Source organism: Mycena indigotica (genome assembly GCF_014461135.1).
Source record: "Mycena indigotica strain 171206Taipei chromosome Unknown Mind.scaff0008, whole genome shotgun sequence".
Classification (NCBI taxonomy): Eukaryota; Fungi; Basidiomycota; class Agaricomycetes; order Agaricales; family Mycenaceae; genus Mycena; species Mycena indigotica.
The window spans coordinates 2,343,114-2,363,319 of NW_023503007.1; the positions used below are offsets into that span (position 1 = coordinate 2,343,114).

Genomic DNA, 20,206 nt, shown 5'->3' on the forward strand with positions numbered 1-20,206 from the left:
TTGGAATCAAAGGGCCACCCTTATTTTGGGTCTTATAAACAACACTGACCTGGTATATTAAGTAAGTTCAACAATCTGGTATGCCTGGGCTGGCCAGAAACTTGACCTACATATTGCCTATGTACACTGGGTCAATGTTGAAGTAGAGGATGGCAAACAGGAGCCATCACCTGTTTCCACTGACTCACTTTATAGAGTTTTCCAGCATGTTTGTTGTTAGTCCTGCCCATAGATACGATACAGAAAATATATTCAATATATTAGCCAAAATATGAATATGATATGCTCTATGGCTGAACCATATGATACAGATATGCTATAGTCCATATCACAATATATTTTAGCCCTCAAAATGTGCCAGGACAGTGACAGTTAGTGATGGAATGTGTCACAACAGTGATCAGACAGTGTATCTAAAGCTTTTAGAGGTTAATTTATGACTTATTAGGTTTGAATAGACTACACAACCACTGGAGGAGTGATGGTGCACCAAAGTTCACCTGAATTGTTTCTGTTCTGATCAAAATGAGAGAAAAATATATGAATCCAATTATAAGGGCAACCTCGGAGGCCTGAGATCAATATACTGCTTGTCTGTAGCAGCCACTGTCGGGCACAGAAGGCCTGGGTGGCATTGCAGGCGAGGTCCCAGGGCGACCGTCGGGAGGGCCTTGACGGATTGGTGATTGTGCAGGCGAGATGGAGGGCCAGACCGGAGTCGGAACCAGAATCAGACTGGAATCGGCATATATCTGTCATCCTATGCTTGATGCTGAGGAACAGGCACTCTACAGAGATGCTCCTTGCAGCAATGACTAGGATTAATAACATAGCCTGGATATCCCACAACTCAATATTGACCTAACCAAAACTCTAGGTTAATCATAATATCTTCACCAGCCCAGAGTGTCATCAAAGTCTGGGGCAATAATGTAAAGGTCAACTTCAGCCTTCTGTCAGGGCTGGATGCAGATGTTGTCCCGGCTGATTTACTGCTGAGAGTCATTGATATTGCAAAGACTGAGTTTGAAAATGTTGCCACTGCTGCTAGTAGCCTGCTACAGAGCTAGTACTTCTGGCTGAAGGGCTTGCTGGTGTATTTGAATATAATCAATTATAGCCAGGGTATAATATATTATATTCATAATATATTCATATTCATAATCACTCATATTCAATGGGTCTGAATATGCAGAGGGCATAATATAATGATATTATTGAAAATATATTCTAGCATAATATAATTGTGGACAGCACTAGGTAAAAAAGAGAGAGAGAAATGTAGTTCATGCCAGTGGTATCTGCATTGAGCTCAGAAAGAGAATTAATAGGACCCAATATGTACGTGTAGTGCTGTTCTGTCCTCACAATCGTGTCAGTTCAAGAGTCAAGTTTCGCCTCCCCGGCTGCGTCTTCTTCTTCATCCCCCGCCTCCTCCTCCTCCGGGTCCCACGGCACCACGAAATTCTCGCGCTCCGTGCCGACGTGCACGGCCATCTTCGGGCGGCCCTCCGCGTCCTCGGTCGCCCAGACGAGGTCCGCGAGCGCGTCCCAGTCGACGTCGCCCACGGCGTCCGGCCCGCCGAGGCCGGGGTACGCGTCGCTCGGCGGGAACGGGTGGTGGATGAACACGAGCGCGTCGAGCGTTTGCAGGGGCGCGTCCGGCGCCGGTGCCGGCCCGGGCTCCGGCGCGGGGGACGTCGGCCCGGCGGGCTCGGCGTCCTCGGGCGGAAAAAACTCGTCGTACGGAACGCACGGGCAGCGCGTCCACGCGGCCTTGACGACGGCGAGGTCGACGAAGAGCTGCTGCTTGCGGATGACGAGCTGGCGCAGGCGCGGGAGGAAGTGCGGGTGCGCGGCGCGGTCGAGGCGGAGCAGCAGCGCGCGCGTGACCGCCTCCCCGGGGCGCATGAGCGTGAGCATGTCCAGCGCGACGAGCGGCTCGAGCCACGTGACCGCGAGCGGGTCCGCGTCCGAGTCGAGGTGGGCAGAGTAGTTGAACCCGGTCAGTGTGGACGCGAACGGCGCCATGAAGGTCGGGAGGAGCGCGTGCAGCGGGGGCTGCGGCGCGTGCGACGTGCTGAGGAACGTGAGGTTGGGCGGCTGGAAGAGGTGCAGGAGCTGCGTCGGGAGCGGGGAGCACTGGAGCTCCTCGAGCGCGGCGTGCCGGACCGGGCCGGCGAGCGGCGAGAGTGGCACGTTGTATGGGTCGGTGAATGTTGCCTTTTTTAGCCGCGGACACGCCTGCAGCACGGCGAAGCAGTCCGCGGTCGACCAGCGACTGCCGTTGAGCGCGGTGAGCTGCGCCCACGGGAGCACGAGGCTGCTGCGGCGGATGCCGCCGTGGACGGTGACGTCGTGCAGCGCCGGGGCGTTTCGGAACAGCTGGACGAACTCGGGCGGCAGGAACGGGCCCATGTCGACGTCCAGCGGCCCCGGGGTGAGCGTGACGTATGCCCCGCGCAGCGCCCGGCAGCGGGCGGCTCCGCTGCAGCAGCCCCAGGCTGTCCACGTTCAGCGACAGCCACAGATGCGTCACGCCCGCCGCGTGCTTCGTCAGCACCGCCTCCACGTGCGCGCGCTCCCGCCCCACCACCCGCCCTTCCAGCGCGAGCACCCGCGGCGCCGGGCACGCCACCGTCATCCAGGTGGCCAAGTCCCCCTCCGGCGGCCCCCGGTCCGGCCCGCGGAACACGATCTTCACCGCCGCCCACAGCGCCGGGAGCCGCAGCGCGATCGCGCGCCAGCCGGCGCAGACCTGCATCAGCAGCATCGGCGCGGAGGTCGGTGTTAACTCCGGCAAGCTTAAAGGCGCCATCCACCACCGGTCGTCCGTCGCGTCGGGCGGCGCGACGAGCTGCTCAAAGATCGATTGCGTGATTTCGGTGGGGAGGTGTGCGACGGGGTACACAATGGCGTCGAGCTGCCGTTTCAGGTCCTCGATGCGCGCAGCGGACACATCGCCGTCGGTGGCCGCGAGCGCAGACGCGTATTCTGCGCGCAGGGCGTCGTGCTTCATGAAAGAGAGAGTCAAAGAGAGTTTTTCTGATCCGGCGGTCGTCACAATTTCTTATTTCAAATAGCACCGCCACGGTCACATCATAGATAAGTCATCAATCACAGAGACGCAGCAGCCACAGCGACCGCTACGACGACGGCCAGCCACCCCGCATGCTGCCTCCCAACCGCAGCGTTGTGGGTCTCCACGAGCGGCGTGCTGTCCGGCGCGGGCTCCGGGATTACGCCGGACGCGGCGAGGCCGGCGGAGAGCGCCGCCGCCTGCGGGCCGCGCGGGACGCCGCCGGCGTCGACGTACGACCCGTCGATGCGCGTGTCGGCGACGGGGAAGTCATGTGCCGAGCAGAAGTCCTTGTAGAGCCCAAAGGCCTCCTGGCCGAGCGCGGCGCTGCGCACGCCGACGGCGACCTCGCAGTTGAGGCAGCGCGTGTGCGCCGCGAGCACGTTCGCGGTGCAGCACTCGGAGGCGAAGGCGTGGGCGAGGTCGCACGTGGTCGGTTGCTGGGTGGGAGAGTGAGTAAGTGGGGAAGGAGGGAGATGAAGGGGGAGACGAACGAGCGGCGTGCAGGGGATGTCGCAGACGGCCGGGCGGGCCCGGAATTGGCGCGCTTCAAGATCAACGGTGGAATTGGCGCCGGCGAGGGGCGAGCCGGCCGCCGCCGCGGCGACGCCTGTCGATTGCCGGATCAGTACTCTACGATAGACGGCGGACGAACACCCTACCGAGGAGGAACAAAGACGCGAAAGCAGCAAAAGACATCAAGTCCCGAAAATAAAAGATAAATTGAAGGCAGACGAAGAAGTGGGGAAGAAACAAGGAGAAGGGAAATGCTGGGCCATCTCGCGCAGCGTGTCTATAATTTTAAATACGAGTACCGCGCGAAGGGCTTGGCGCTCGCGCCACCCGCGGCTCGCCTGCTGCCCGTGTTCGGGCGTCGTCCACTGGCAGTGTCCACCGGCCACTGCTCCGCCGGGCCCGGGCTGTCAGACTGTCAGACACGCCGGTCGCCGTGCTTCTTTCTATGCAGTTCGCCTCATGCAGGTGCTAATGATCGGGAGGACTCAGGAGTCGACTGCGTTGAATGGCGGCCGCGGCCGCGGATGTTGTGGGCACCCGCCATTCGTACGGCTAAGTATTGATCAAGGACACGCGTTCTAGACAATCAAGGATAAGCTCAGCCGCCGGATCATACTCGGCACGCGCGGACCGCACCGCGTCACGTGTGCCGCCGGCGGATCCCGGCACCGTCGAATAGTGATGCTGAGCTTGCTAAGAGGGATAACGAAATCAGTGGGAGTGGGACTGGTCAAGTCCGCATCACTCCCACTGATCAGGCCCAGTCCCACTGATCAGGCTCGCCTACCGTCTGATCAGTGGGATTGATGCCCTTGGCCTTGACACCGCGACACCGCGTGACGCCGGAGATCAAGCAAAGCGCTGCGCAGGGCGAGCGGCAGCGTGGGGTCCGGGGCGAAGCCCTGGTCGGGGTCCGGGGTGGAAAACCCCGGCCGCCGCGGCCGGCGCCGCAACCGGTAGACCCGCGACAATCCCGTTGATCAGTGGGACTCGTGCATGTGTCACATTCAAGTCACATTTGACTGCACGAATCCCACTGATGGGACATGAATCAGTGGGACTGGGCAGAATCAGTGGGATTGGCCCAGTCCCAGTCCCACTGATTTCGTATACACTCGCTTGCTAACAGCAGTGTTGTAGATAAGACCTTAATAAGACTGCCCATCCATGATAAGCCCTTAATATGGCATCTATTAAACCTTATTAATGGTGCCCAAAATAAGGGTCTTAATAATGTAATTTACTTATTGGGAAGTACATTTTTGGGGGCTCTAGAGCATATTGTAAGACCTGAACTTATTTCTGGAACTTGCCAGTGCATCCATATTGACAAAACATACAACTTTGGTTTTGTGATGATCTGTGACATTCCCTGATGATTGTACTGTCAAAGGGCGAAAATTTCCTTTTTTTGGAAACTTGTCACACTATGTGACACTATGTAACTGCGTGACTCAGGCGCTGAAGTCCCCAGAGTGTTCAATTATTCATAATTATTCCTAGCATGATATATCCACATTACAATTTCCCACTGTTTGCCCTAATGTTAAGTGCCATGCAAGAACTGAAAGGAAGTAACGGAAAGTCCGAAGCAGAACCGAGTGGACGACACTATATCGGAGTGAGCGACTACACATCTTGCAGGCCGAAAGCAAGTCTGAACAAATACATGAACTCCTGCGGATACGTTCGGAGAAGCCGAAGGCAATAAGGCTTAGAATGCGGGGAGGAGTCGGACGAGAGCGGAGAGCGAGGCAAGAAACGTTAATAACGAAACTGAAGTACAGGAGTGTAGAGTACGAGTATTTAGACTAAGTGGTAAGTATAAGGCATATGACCTCGCAGGGAGATCTGATCAAGATCCGATGTGGTCCGCAGGATCTCCCTGCGGGTTAAGTACAAAGGCAGAGTCCGAACAGGTCCGAGAGAGTCTGCGTGCAGATTAACTGTTTGAAGGGAAACGCTCAGATACCTAAAAACCCTGTTGCGCTCCAAGGATAACCTCGGAGCATCCGAAGATGCACGGGATATAACACCTAAGCTCTAAGGCTTAGGCAGCCTCTAAGCCCTAAGGCCTTAGGCTAAGACTTAAACTAAGGCTTAGAGATTGGGCCCAGATTCTGTGGACGGCTTAGACTTTACATAATTTATAATGTAATCTATGATAGGATGGGCGGACAGATCATTTATAAATTCAAATTAGCTCATTTTTGGGCTCAATGTCCCTTTAAAAGCTCTTCAGCCTACACACTAGGACTTCAACAGGCACTTGCACTGACAGTAAGTGCTATATATATGTCTGACCAATCTGGAGGCAAAGTCTGTAACCCTTAATGACAGTGCCATTGAAATTGATATTTCAGAGGTCAACTAGTACTATCTTGGTCATCCTTTTTCAATTTTTGGGGCCTTAAAATATTTCTTTTTTTGGGTGCCTAAGGCCTTAAAGTAGTCTAAGCCCTCTAAGCTCTAAGCCTTAGTCTAAGCTCTAAGCCCTTAGCTCCTGGGGCAGCCGACTTTTAAGGCCTTAAGGCAAACACTGCAATTTCCAAGAAAACCCTTTGTGACATCACATACCAGTGTTATTTTCAAGTCTGAGTCTCATACCTCTCAAATTATTCATTATTATTCATACTAGAATGGACTTAGAAGAAAAACAAGTGTTAGAACTTAACACTATTCATCCTTATATCCAGGAATTATTTATTATTATGGTAAAAGATAAAAACATCATGAACTTATCGGGTCCCATGCGGCGCAATGGACCTGATAACTCACGGTGGGGACTGGGACACACAGGTGAATTTTTGGCCCTCACACATATCACCAGGCAGTGCTGAAAATTTAATTTCGGCGCCAATGTCACACCATTTTGGGGCGCCGAATGAAATAAATTACTATAGTACTCAGCCTGTAAAAGCTCCATAAGACAACCTTCTTACCTCTGAGGCATTCAAAGCTGCCTCCCAGCCCTGAGTACATGCAAGCCGGGCTGTGACATTGTGTGAGCTGTGACATTGTGATATATTAGGTCTGAGCATATTAAGGCTCTTATCAAGATCTTGGCCAGACAGAGAATGTGATTGTTGAGTTGGGACTTGAGAGTGTTGACCCAGTATATGTAGGTGATACATCGGTCAAGCTTCCAGCCAGCATACCAGATCGCAGGGTGATTTTTTTCTTCTTCTTTTTTTTTTAAAAAAAAAAGCCTTTAGTCTGCAGAAGCATTTCAAAGAACATCTGCTGGGTGCACTGGAAAATACCAGTAGAAATGCCGAGAAGTAAGCTCAGGGAGAAATGCCTTTATGCACATTTTAAGCCAGTGTGGGACTTCTACTTAGGTGTGATTCATCCAGCACCTTTTTTTAAGGGTAGAATACCCACTAAAACCCCCTTTTCATGTATCCAATTATCCGGCAAGAAGTCTTCATCCAGCAGAAGTCTAAGTATTTAGGACTACTTGGTGATCAATAGTCAACTTATCAAAAAAATCATTTAAAATTCTATCATACTGAAATTGAATTTATCATTGTCAACCAGTGATTATGTATTTCAGTAATTCGAAAATTCTTACCAGGAGTCTTTGAGCATCTTTCATTTCGCATATTCCAAATCATATACCATGCAGTTGAAACTAGATTACTAAACAGTCAATCTTTATGAGGTTGGGGAGTTTCTTTATTACTTGTCTCCATTCAATTTTTGGCCATTGAACCAAATTTCATACTCCAGAGCACTTCAGTTAGTTTCTAAATATGTACTCTTTCCAGGCTATACAATCTAGCATAATATTAACCTTCCTGGAGACACCTTATCATTGCCACTTGTGAAACAAACCCCTTATGATGATGTGTGACAGTGGCAGTGCTTGAAATATGAAATCGTGACCATGGCCGGATCAAAAAAACTCTCTTTGACTTCCTCTTTCATGTCTCACGACGCCCTGCGTGCAGAATACGCGTCCGCGCTCTCGGCTCTGCCCGGAGATGTGTCCCTTGCACGCATTGCGGACCTGAAAAGGCAGCTAGACGCCATCGTTTATCCCGTGGCACACCTCCCGACCGAAATCACGCAATCGATCTTCGAGCAGCTCATCGCCCCGCCCGACGTGACGAACGACCGGTGGTGGATCGCGCCGGCGGTGGAGTTGACGCCGACAACCGCGCCGATGGTGCTGATGCAGGTGTGCGCTAGCTGGCGTGCGATCGCACTCCGGCTTCCCGCGCTGTGGGCCGCTGTGAAGATCACGTTTCGCGGGCCGGACCGGGGACCGCCGGTCGGGGAGGAGCTGGATACGTGGCTGACGGTGGCGTGCCCAACGCCGAGGGTGCTCGCGCTAGCAGGCACTGTGGTGGGGCGCGAGCGCGCACATGCAGAGGCGGTGCTGAAGAAGCACGCGGGGGGCGTGACGCATCTGCGGCTGTCGCTGGAGCTAGAGAGCCTTGGGCTGCTGCAGTGGAGCTTCCCGATGCCGGCACTGCGCCGGGCATACGTCACGCTCGCCCAGGGGAAGCTCGATTTCGGCGTGGGCGTGTTTACGTCGGACGATTTCGTGCAGCTGTTCCGGGACGCCCCGGCGCTGCACGACATCACCGTGCACGGGAGCATCCGGCGCCGCAGCTTCGCGCTCCCGTGGGCCCAGCTCACTGCGGTGAACAGTGATAGGTGGTCCGCCGCGGACTGTCTCGCCGTGTTGCAGGCCTGTCCGCGGCTCAAAAAGGCAACCTTTACCGATGTGTTTGAATGGGACCTCCCCCCGATGGCCAGCCCGGTCCGTCCCGCCGCGCTGGCGGAGCTGCAGTGCACGCCATTCGTGCCCCAGCTCTGTGACGTCCTCCAGCCGCTCAACCTTACCTTCCTCGTCACGTCACACGCGCCGCAACCCCCGCTGGACGGCCTCCTCCCTGCATTCATGGCGCCGTTCGCACATACCCTCACCGCGTTCAACTACGCCGCCCACTATGACTCGGACGCGGACCCGCTCGCGGTCACGTGGTTCGACCCGCTCGTCGCGCTCGAGAAGCTCCAACTCATACGCCCGCCGGAGGTGTTTACCCGCGCGTTCCTGCTCCGCCTCGACCGCGCCGCGCACCCGCACTTCCTCCCCCGCCTGCGCCAGCTCGTGATCCGCAAGCAGCAGCTCTTCATCGACCTCGCCGTCGTCAAGGCCGCGTGGACGCGCTGCCCGTGCATCCCGTACGACGAGTTTTTTGCGCCCGAGGAAGCGGACGCGGACGCCCCCGCCGAGGCCGGCACCGACGTTGACCCGGCACCTCAAACACCGGAACCGGAGCCCACGGCCGCCCTGCCGACGCTCGACGCGCTCGTGTTCATCCACCACCCGTTCCCGCCGAGCGACGCGTACCCCGGGCTCGGCGGGCCGGACGCCGTCGGCGACGTTGACTGGGACGCGCTCGCGGACCTTCTGTGGGCGACCGAGGACGCCGAGGGCCGCCCGACGATGGCCGTGCACGTCGGCCCGGAGCGCGAGAATTTTGTGTTGCCGTGGGACCCGGAGGGCGAGGGGGGAGGAGGAAGTGGAGGGCGAGGGAGCCCAGGATGAGGGCAAAGGGGAGAAGAAATAGCAATATGGTATGTTTAAAATATCTGGGTAATCAGGAGTTGTTCCTGGTCAGTGTGCTTATCAATGGTACTTAGTGTGACTTGGACCTAATTCTGATAAATGTCATGTATTATCCATTATATCATCAACAAAATACATTACAGTAGGAACAACATCAGGGAAAACCCAGTAATGAGGAGGAAATGTGTGTAAGGCAACCCCAGAGGCCTCAGATCAAGGTCCTAGCAGGGGAGGATCTAAAGGCATGAACATTGGTAAGCAAATCCAAATGAAGCTGACCTAGCAGGGGAGGATCCAAAGAGAAGAAACTTTAAGGGTCCGCCTGCTAGGTAGCTGACTATATACTGCTTGTCTGTAGCTACTGCTGTTGGGCACAGAAGGCTTGGCTGGCGTCACAGGCCAGGTCCCAGGGCTATAGAGTATTTGCTCTTAATTTCATTTCTCATTTAACAAATATTAAACTGAATTAAGGGCAACCAATTACTAAACATATATATTATATCAGATACAGATATGACCACTAAATATTATCCCGAGGTTCACACAACCCCTCCTCCTCTGCTTATCTTGGACGCAGCTGCAAAGACAATGGATGGTCTATTCTTGGAGCCCAAAGCCCAGCCCAGTCCGCCACACCCAGCCTTGGCAGTAGTCTCCAGCACTTGAAAAGTGCTAAAGACTTGGCCTCAGATAACTACAACGGCCCTAGCCGACATTTCTTTCAGGTAGCCTCAGCATGAAATACAGGCCACCCACAGCCTGTTGGCCAAAACATAGGTCTACAACCGTTGAATATTCAATAGTCATGACTTAGAATCACTCTATTGAACATAGTGTTTAACCTCTGATCAAGTGTCTTCTAGCCGACCTAATGCCAACAAGTGATACCCCTGATTGTATCTTGTGGGGTCCATGGGTCTAAAATTGGAGTTAGAAAGTCCCGAAAGGAAGTTATCCTAACTGCCAGTGTCTAGCATGTATCTTATGTTTTCAGTTTTCCCTGTGGCAAATATGTCAACTATATTACAGGATATATATGCTTAATTATAGCTGAATATATTCATAACATATTCATATTTTACCAGCTCAATATGATTATACTATACTACAAATTCATTATTGTGTTGGAGCTCTGAATATGATATGTCCTTAGAATAATATAATCCAGCACTCATCTGATTCTTGCTTGTGCTCCTTATCCTCAAATAATCCTCATTCAGGGTTTAGACTCCTGACCCATTTCATTCAATTCAGCAGGCCTGTAACCTGTGATCATTTAAACAAAATGTTCAAGCTGAATGCTATGTGACCCATTGCCTAATTAGGAAATTCAGTGCATGCAAAAATTTTGACATCTGTCCAAATTTGGACAGTTTGAGGTCAAAGAAACTGGCTGTGACCTGTGACACACTGGAATATTTCAGTGAAAAATATTAATGTGACTGTCACCAGCAGAAATCAATGAAATGGGTTAGTAGTCCCTAGCTGTATGGTGGGTCTAGACCTTTGTAGGGCTATAGGCCACCCCTATGGTGTATGTGTAAGGGCAACCTCGCGAGGCTCGAAATCAGAGTCCTGAGCAGAGGGGGAATCCTTAGTGAACTACTACAACAGGAAGGGACGCTACAGACTCACCTGAGCAGAGGGGGAATCCTTAGAGAACAAGCCAAGGAGCCCCTCTGCCCAGGTGCACTACTATATACTAGTGACCGGAGTAATGATAGAGTGACTGCGTAGCGACGGATGACGGGTTGGAGAAGTCAGGTGTCGCTAATGGACCCTAGGTGAGTGTCGAGTAGCCCTCAAAGCTCCGGAGAGGCAGGTTTGGGACCGTGATGCCAAGGGAGGGGCCCAGGCATCCCTAGAAGGCCCAAGAAGGGCTTCGGGAGGTCCAGGCTGCCTCTGGGCGTCTCCGCTTGTGACCGTGACGTGACAACCGGAATCGGAATCGGAATCGACTCCGGGTGTGTGACCGTGACGTGACGGCCGGAAACGGAGAGGGAAGGCGTGGAGCGGAAAGGGAAGGAGTCTGGTCTAGCCCAAGGGCCAGGGAGTGTCGAAGAGGACCAATGGGAATGGCGGCCAGCCATGACCACTAGAGGGTAGCGACAGGGGGTCACTCGGAGACGTCCCCGGACGTCTCCAGAGAGGTGGAGGGGTGAGGGCGCTGCAGTAGGCACGAGCCTTAACGGCAGTAGGCCTCACCAGGGGAAGACCCGATGACGGGGGCCGTGGTGGCGGAGTAGAGAGCGGAGCCATGGCAAAGCTCAGCCATCCGAACGTAAGCCCGAATGCTGACATAGGTTGGGGACACCCAAGAGGTCCAGCGGATAAAGATGGTAGGGAGACCTTGATAAGTAACAGCCCGGAGAGGCTAGAAGGCCATAGGCTCAAGGTCTCGGAGTGGTGCGTCCACATCCGGAGAGGTCTCCGATGGCGTTAGTGATCCATGATGGTGATTCCGGATGGACTTCCCGGAGGGGAGTGGCCAGGGAAGTCGAAGACTCGGGATCACTGGATGTGGGATGTGGTGCAGGCAGTGGAGGGAGAGCGTCAGGGTGCGGAGACGCGGAGACACGAGCGGAGACACAGCACTTGATGGGATCAAGTGACGGCATCAGGGTTTCCCCTGACAGTATGGCCAGTGGTGATGCCATAAGAGCCATCCTATATGCAGGGACAGTAGCCATATATATATAGTGTTCCTTGGCTATGTCATATCTGTTATCTGTCAACAACCTGGGCCCATTCACTGGTCATGGCTACTGGGCTCCAGCCCATTTCACTCTGGTTGCTCCAGCAGCTGTAAGGGCAACCCCGGAGGCCTGAGATCAAGGTCCTAGCAGGGGAGGATCCAAAGAGTGAATAGAAGTAAGCAAATACAAGTGAGGCTGACCTAGCAGGGGAGGATCCAAAGAGAAGAAACTCTAAGGGTCCGCCTGCTAGGTAGCGGAACTTATATACTGCGCTCTTGACGCGCCAAGGTTGATCGTTGCTCCGTGCAGTATGCCTGCGCCATGTCGCAGGCCAGGTCCCAGGGGGATCGCCAGGCGGGGGCAGCGATGCGCCTGACGGAGGCGGTGATGCGATCACCGGAGTCGGAGCCGGAGTCGGACCGGGATCGGAATCGTCTCCGAGGGGCCGAAGGGGAGGTTCCCCTGACATCACCCCCCTTTGAATGCGGCGTCCCGACGCATAGACCGGAATGGAATCGAGTCGAAGGTTGCAGAGGCGATGTGCCGTGGTTTGCCAGGGTACTTACGATAGAACTCCGCGATTTTCTCCGGGGCGAAGACGCGGTCGAAGCGGACCCACTGGTCATGCGACGCGTCGTAGCCTTTCCATCTGACGAAGTAATTCAGCCGTTTATACCTCACCCTTGCGTCCAGGATTTCCTCTACTTCCCACTCCGGGACTCCGTCCTCGAGGTCCGGAGGGGGCTGGTCGTACCCGGGCGTCCGTCGAAGGGGTCGTCTTGGGCGAGCTCGAGCTTGACGACGGGGAAGACCGGGTGGAGCTTCGAGTAGCGCGGAGGGAGGTCGAGCTTGTAGGCACCTTTGCTGATCTCCGCGACTATCTTGAATGGTCCGAGGCGGCGGTGGGAGAACTTCTCCGAGGGGCGAGTCGTCCTGATGTCAGAGGCATCCAGCCAAACACGGTCGCCAACCTTAAACTCCGGAGACGGAGTGCGTCTCCGGTCGTAGTAGCGCTTGTACTCCTCTTTGGCCTTAGTGAGCGGCCTTGGCTCCGGCAACACCAGTGGCAATCCGGTCGCGGAACTCGTTCACGGACTCCATAGCGGAACGGACTCCGGGTTCGAAGCCCATGCGCGGGAGTCGTCCCGTGTCCGTCATGAAGGGGACTTGTTGCGTGGAGGAGTGAACGTGGTTGTTGTAGGCGAACTCCGCGGCCGGAATCAGCTCATCCCAGTCGTCCTGCTGATAGTTGGTAAAGATCCGCAGGTACTGCTCCAGCTCCTGGTTGACGCGCTCTGTTTGACCGTCTGTCTGCGGGTGGTACGCGGTGGACGTGGCAGGCTTGATGCCGATTAGACGCCAGAGTTCTCGGGTGAAGTCCGCGATGAACTGCGAGCCGCGGTCGGAGACGTACTTCTCCGGAGTCCCGTGATGGCGCCAGACATTCCGGTAGTAGAGGCGAGCCGCCCCTACTGCGTCGACCGTGGTGTGACACTCCGAGAAGTGGGCACGCTTCCCAAGGGTGTCGACGACGACGACCATGATCGCGTCGTACCCATGGGCCTCCGGAAGCTCGACGATGAAGTCGACGGAGACGGTGTGCCAACGCTCTGGGGGCGTTTCCGTCGGGTGCAGCTCTCCGTGGGGCAGTCTCCGGAGTGCTTTGGTGCGACAGCACAAGTCACAGGTCGCGACGTACCGGCCAATATGGCGAGACATCTGAGGCCACCAGTAGTTCCGGGAGACCAACTCCAAGGTCTTGAAGCGACCCGCGTGTCCGGCAACTCGAGTGTCGTGGCAGAGCTCGATGATGCGTCTCCGGAGGTCCTTATCCTTAGGTACGACAATCTTCCCACGAAAGTGAAGAAGACCACCGGAGACAGCCCACTCGTCGGAGCGCGAGGAGCGGGGGCCTCGAGCTTGACCTTGGACCTTTAGGAGTTGCCGGGCCGCTAGTGCGACGGGCTCCTCCAGGTCAGGCTCACCGGAGAGGGCATCGCGGATGTCGCGAAGGAGTTCAGAACCAGGGCCGGAAACGGAAACGCCGGAGAGCGCGGACATGGAAGAGTTCGGGCCGCAAGGAAGGACGACGTCGGAGTTGTCGGAATCGATTCCGTGGTCTGGTCTCCGAGAGAGGGCGTCAGGTCGGCCCATGTCGCGGCCGGGCTTGTGGTGCAGCGTGAAGTCGAACCGGGAGAGGTAGAGGGACCAGCGGGCCTGTCTCCGGTTGAGGTGCTGCGTCTTCCTGAAGTACACCAGATTCTTATGGTCAGTCCAGATCTCGACGGGATGCGCGGCGCCCTCGAGGAAGTGTCTATACTCCTCGAGTGCGCGGATGATCGCGAGCATCTCCTTGTCGTGGATTTCGTAGTTGCGCTGGACATCATTTAAGCTTTTGGAATAGAATGCTACAGGGTGCCACTTCCCGTCCAGGGCGGATTGTGAAAGAACCCCCCCCGCCGCATAATCAGAGCTGTCCGCCTCAAGTCCGGAAAGGCCTCGGCGTCGTCCGGAATCGCCAGGACCGGTTCCGAGGTGACTGCGTCCTTGATCGCTTGGAACGCGGAGGCCTCCGCGTCGCCCCAAGTCCATTGCTGGTCCTTCTTGGTGAGCACAAAAAGAGGGCGTGCAAGGGTCGAGAAGTCCCGAATGAACCTGCGGTAGAAATTAGCGAACCCAAGGAACTGCTGAATTGTAAGGGCAACCCTGGAGACTCCGACGAAAGCCTAGCAGGGGAGGATCCAAAGCGTGAATAAGACTACAGGAAATACACGGAGGGACCGACCTAGCAGGGGAGGATCCAAAGAGAAGAAACTCTAAGGGTCCGCCTGCTAGGGCGCCAACTATATACTGGTCGTCCGTAACTGCCGGCGTAGAGCGCAGAAGGCCTGAGCGGCGTCGCAGGCTCTGTCCCAAGGTGATCGTTGGGAGGGTCTTGACGGATCGGTGATTGTGCGGGCGAAGGAGGCCGTGGACGATGGTCGGGGTGGGTCGGAGCGTCCGGGGGCCGGTCGGATGCGCCTCGGATGCGTTCGGAGGGTCCGAAGGAGGCCAGGCGGGGGTTCCCCTGACATCACCCCCCCTTTGAATGCGGCGTCCCGACGCATAATACGGAAGGGCAGCGAGTCGAAGGTTGCTGAGGCGATGTGCCGTGGTTTACCCGGTATCTCCGATAGAAGTCCGCAATCTTGTCTGGCGCAAAGACACGGTCGAACCGAACCCACGAGTCGTGTGAAGCATCGTAGCCTTTCCACCTGACGAAATAGTTAAGACGCTTATACCTTATCCTGGCATCCAAGATTTCCTCGACTTCCCATTCGGGAACTCCGTCCTCTAGTTCGGGGGGCGGTTCGTCATAGCCGGGTCGTCCATCGAAGGGGTCGTCCTGAGCAGGCTCGAGCTTAACAACGGGGAAGACGGGGTGGAGCTTGGAGTAACGCGGGGAGGTCTAGCTTGTAGGCACCTTTGCTAACCTCTGCGAGCACCTTGAACGGTCCAAGGCGCTTGTGGGAGAACTTCTCGGAGGGCCGAGTTGTTCTGATGTCAGAGGCATCTAACCAAACCTTATCACCAACTTGAATATTCGGAGCGTCCGATCGTCTCCGGTCGTAGTACCGTTTATACTCGTCTTTGGCTTTAACGAGCGCGGCCTTTGCCTCGGAGACGCCGTTTGCTATCCGATCGCGAAACTCGTTCACCGACTCCAGCTCTGAGCGGGCGCCTGGCTCGAAACCCATTCGGGGGAGCCGACCAGTGTCAGTCATAAAGGGTACCTGTTGAGTGGAGGAGTGAACGTGGTTGTTATAGGCGAACTCAGCGGCAGGGATAAGCTCGTCCCAGTCGTCTTGTTGGTAGTTGGTGAAGATCCGGATGTACTGCTCGAGCTCTTGGTTAACGCGCTCGGTTTGTCCGTCGGTTTGCGGGTGGTAAGCCGTGGAGGTAGCCGGTTTCACGCCAATTAAGCGCCAGAGTTCGCGCGTGAAGTCAGCGATGAACTGCGAGCCACGGTCCGAAATGTACTTCTCGGGGTTCCGTGGTGCCTCCAGACATTCCGATAGTACAAGCGGGCAGCTCCGACCGCGTCTATTGTCGTATGGCACTCAGTGAAGTGGGCGCGCTTTCCGAGGGCGTCGACCACTACCATAACCGCGTCATACCCATGGGCCTCGGGCAGCTCGACAATGAAGTCTACAGTGACAGTGTGCCAACGCTCGGGCGGGACTTCGGTCGGATGGAGCTCTCCATGCGGAAGCCTTCGGAGGGCCTTCGTGCGGCAGCATAAGTCGCAGGTCGCGACGTAGCGTCCGATATGGCGAGACATCTGCGGCCACCAGTAGTTGCGCGAAACCAATTCTAAGGTCTTGAACCGCCCGGCGTGTCCGGCGACTCGCGTATCGTGGCAGAGCTCGATGATGCGCCTCCTTAGGTCCTTGTCTTTAGGGACTACAACCTTGCCGCGGAAGTACAGGAGGTCGCCGGAGACGGCCCACTCGTCCGAACGTGATGAGCGGGGGCCCCGAACTTGACCTCGGACCTTCAAGAGTTGCCGGGCCGCAAGCGCGACAGGCTCCTCTAGGTCAGGCTCACCGGATAGCGCTTCCTTGATGTCGCGGACAAGTTCGGAGCCAGGCCCAGAGACGGTGACGGCCTCAAGCGCGCGAACATGGAAAAGCTCAGGGCGCAAGAGGGTGACGTCCGAGTTGTCTTCGGAGATGCCGTGGTCAGGCCGGCGGGAGAGAGCATCGGGGCGGCCCATCTCGCAACCTAGGACGTGGTGCAGCGTGAAGTCAAACCTAGAAAGGTACAACGACCATCGGGCTTGCCGACAATTAAGATGTTGTGCCTTTCGGAAATACTCCAAATTCTTATGGTCAGTCCAGATCTCGACCGGATGCGCGGCGCTCTCGAGGAAATGCCGATACTCCTCGAGTGCGCGGATGATCGCGAGCATCTCCTTGTCGTGAATCTCGTAGTTGCGCTGGACATCATTTAAGCTTTTGGAATAGAATGCTACAGGGTGCCACTTCCCGTCCGGGGCGGATTGTTGTGAAAGAACCGCCCCCGTCGCATAATCTGAGCTGTCTGCTTCAAGTCGGAAAGGCCGGGAGTCGTCCGGGATCGCTAAGACGGGCTCTGAGACGACCGCGTCTTTGATAGCTTGAAAGGCGGCGGCTTCGGCGTCTCCCCAGGCCCATTTCTGGTCTTTCTTGGTGAGCGAAGAGGGGTTGCGCTAGGGCCGAGAAATCCCGAATGAACCTGCGGTAGAAATTAGCAAACCCCAGGAACTGCTGGACGTCCTTCTTGTTCTCGGGCGGAGGCCATGCGGAGACTCCGGCAACCTTAACGGGATCCATTTCGACGTGGTTGTGAGAGATGATAACCCCCAGGTACTCGATTGACGATTTCTCAAGTCGCACTTCTCCTTGCGAAGGTACAGCTTGTGCATTCGGAGTCGCCGAAGGACTTCGCGGACGATCTCGCGGTGCTTACGGAGGTCCGAATGCGCGATAAGGATATCGTCGAGGTAGATCATGACGTCTCCTGAGAGAATGAGATCCTGGAAAATGTCATTCATCATCGTTTGGAAAGTCCGGGGGAGTTCGTCAGGCCAAAATACATCACCAAAGGTTCGAACAACCCTCGGTTGGTCCGAAAGGCCGCCTTCCACTCGTCTCCTTCTTTAATCCGGACGTTATTAAAGCCCCAGCGAACGTCGAGTTTGGTGAAGTAACGGGGCGCCCTTAAGCCTGTTGATAAGGTCATTAATCAACGGGAGGGGGTACCGGTGATAAGCCGCAGTCTGGGACAGACCAGGAAACGACTATTTTTGTCGATTTTGTTGCTCAGCGCACGTCTCAGAGTTGACATGAGTCCCGAATGGTCAACTAGGGAGTTACCTGCACAAGAACATATCAAAATCCAGTCAAATCCTATCAAATCGCTCATAGTGATTCCAAAGTCTTGACTAGGAAAAGTTCGCAGAGCCCGCTTCTCGCTAGAATCCATCCAATTCTATGCAAAATACCCAAAGGGAGTGTATTCTAAAAGGCATATTCGGTTTGGCGCTCAGTGGAGACTCGAAATCGACAACTCCTAGACTAGGGCCACCCCTATCTCTGTTGGTATCGACGACTGACATCATTGGAACGTGGTTTCGGATCATGCTGGAGGATCGGGAGTGCCAAGGGACGGTTAAACGGTGAAAAACCTACTCAATTGATTGGGGCCTGGACCTGTGATCAACGGCGACTCTAAAACACTGTCGAGGAACTGATCATCTGAACATTGGAAATGCGCCAGGAGAGTTGGGACAACTACCGCTGAGGCCATACGCACAAGATACGAGTTATGGGTGTCAATCGAAAGCTGGGAAGCAGAGCTATCCACTTATCCTACTCAAGATCGAGGGATTCTTCACAAGCAAAACTAGATGGTCGCGAACACGGAAGATTTACACAGGTCATTGACTCCAACACACGCGATACCAGTCATCTGGACCTGGATTTTCGACTCCGGGTCGTATGGCGAAACGATACCTATACAATTATGCACATGGACGACTTTTCTTACTCGAGATTTTCCCTGATTCTATCAATTTCTGTTTAGTATTTATACCTCTGTTTTGTATTTGGCAGGTTCACGGATTGCCCCGCTCTACTAGGTGCATCTGGGGATCTAGCTCGTCAATTTATCTTGCTAGCTCTTTTGAAATAGTATCATCGCGTCGAAGGATTATTGGTTGAGGGTTTCGGTTGCCGTTTAAAAGAGAGTTCCGGTTGCTGTTTATTGGGTTTCGGTTGCTGGTCGAGAGTTTAAGGCAGTTAGTTCCTGACTCGAGACAACTCAGAGGGTTTAAGGCAGTTAGTCCTGATCCAACGAGTATAAACTCTCCGGGCATCGTATTGGCGCTTCTCTATTGCTGAGTTTCGTCGATAGTACGCTTTGGGGCACAACAAATCAACGTTTTTCGCAAGAAACTCGTATCAACCCTACAACCTTACACATTTGTGCCAAGGCTCTGTTCACAGGGGTCTGTTCTCGCACAAGGAGTCGACGATATTTTGGGTTTTGTGACTTTCCCTACTCGACATTATACAACTTTCTCTCTATCTCAAGTGGAGTTTTGGTTGTTTTTGTTAGTTTGGTTAGTTAGAGGCTCATTTGCTTTGTCCCCACTCCGCACTCATCATCTGGAGCCCACCGTGAGAGGTGATCGAGTATTGCTGAAACTTGGTTTCGTGCAATTTGTGACAAGCAAGAAGAAAAGCAAGCGCCCACACGCTTGGATCGAACGTCAAAATACCACCAAAAGGGAAACAGCGAGATCTAACTGATTCCCAACCGAACGATTTTCCGAATCTACTACGCGGAGTTGGAGAACTGAGACCGACACCGTTATTCGTACCAAAACTATCTGCGAACGCGAAACCGAGGACTACCCGTAACTCGCAAGGCGATCGAAATCGGACAATCCCGACAAAATCGACAAAATCTCAAGCATCTTCGTCGAAAAGACCGACTCAAGCATCAACACAAAAGCGCGTTCAATCGAAATCTACAACAAAGCGCAAAACCAACACAAACTCAGCGACTGTCGAAGAAGAACAACAATCTCCGACACCATCTTCGCCTCTAACCGACTTATCAGAGAGCGAAATCAACACGAATCGGCTTAACGAACCTCCGATTCAACAAAACAACGAAAACATGGACGATGGAAATGGTGGAAATGGCGGGAACGGAGGTGGTGGCGGGTGGCGCAGGTGGAAACGGAGGTGGTGGAGGAAGAAACGCTCAAGGAGGAGCAGCGGTGCGGTTCAAGGTGCCTGAAACATGGGATTCTGGTCGTCCTAGCTTCGATGGAAAGACTCCTGCCAAGTTGGAGAAGTTCCTAGAGGAGTGCGAGCGAATCATCGTGCAGGGAGGCATCGACAACGACGGAAAAGAAGGAGACGGTGCTGAGGTATCTCGATACTAAGCATGTGAAGGAAGCGTGGCGGAATCTGACAGCGTTTGCTGGAGGAGACTTCGATGGGTGGAAGGCGGAGATACTGAAGATGTATCCAGAGTTGGAGGAGGTCAACGAAGGATCGAGGAGACGCTTGAAGGAAATTTGCGCCGAGGCACGGGGTGCTAGTCGTGAAGATCTGGGTCTAGTGATTCGATTTTGTGCATTCTTTTTGGCAGAATCCGAAAAACTCCTCAGACCACCATCGCAAATCACCAACAAAGAGTTGGTATCGTCGATTCTTGGTACGCTCAGCGATGATTTTGCTTCGGCAGTCGAAGTTGTGTTGAACCAACCGAATGTGGCAAATATCTTGGGTCCGA

The 20,206-nt window shown here is 54.6% G+C and overlaps 1 protein-coding gene across 1 annotated transcript; it reads right to left on the reverse strand.

Moving 5' to 3' along the window:
• Nucleotides 1-1,380: 1,380 nt before the first annotated feature.
• Nucleotides 1,381-3,019, reverse strand: MIND_00934000 (F-box domain-containing protein; the record flags this gene model as incomplete). The annotated part of the gene is made up of 2 exons (XM_037365964.1): nucleotides 1,381-2,488; nucleotides 2,529-3,019. 2 exons carry the CDS (start codon nucleotides 3,017-3,019, stop codon nucleotides 1,381-1,383), a joined length of 1,599 nt encoding a protein of 532 aa, XP_037217376.1.
• Between the last annotated feature and the right edge of the window lie 17,187 nt (nucleotides 3,020-20,206).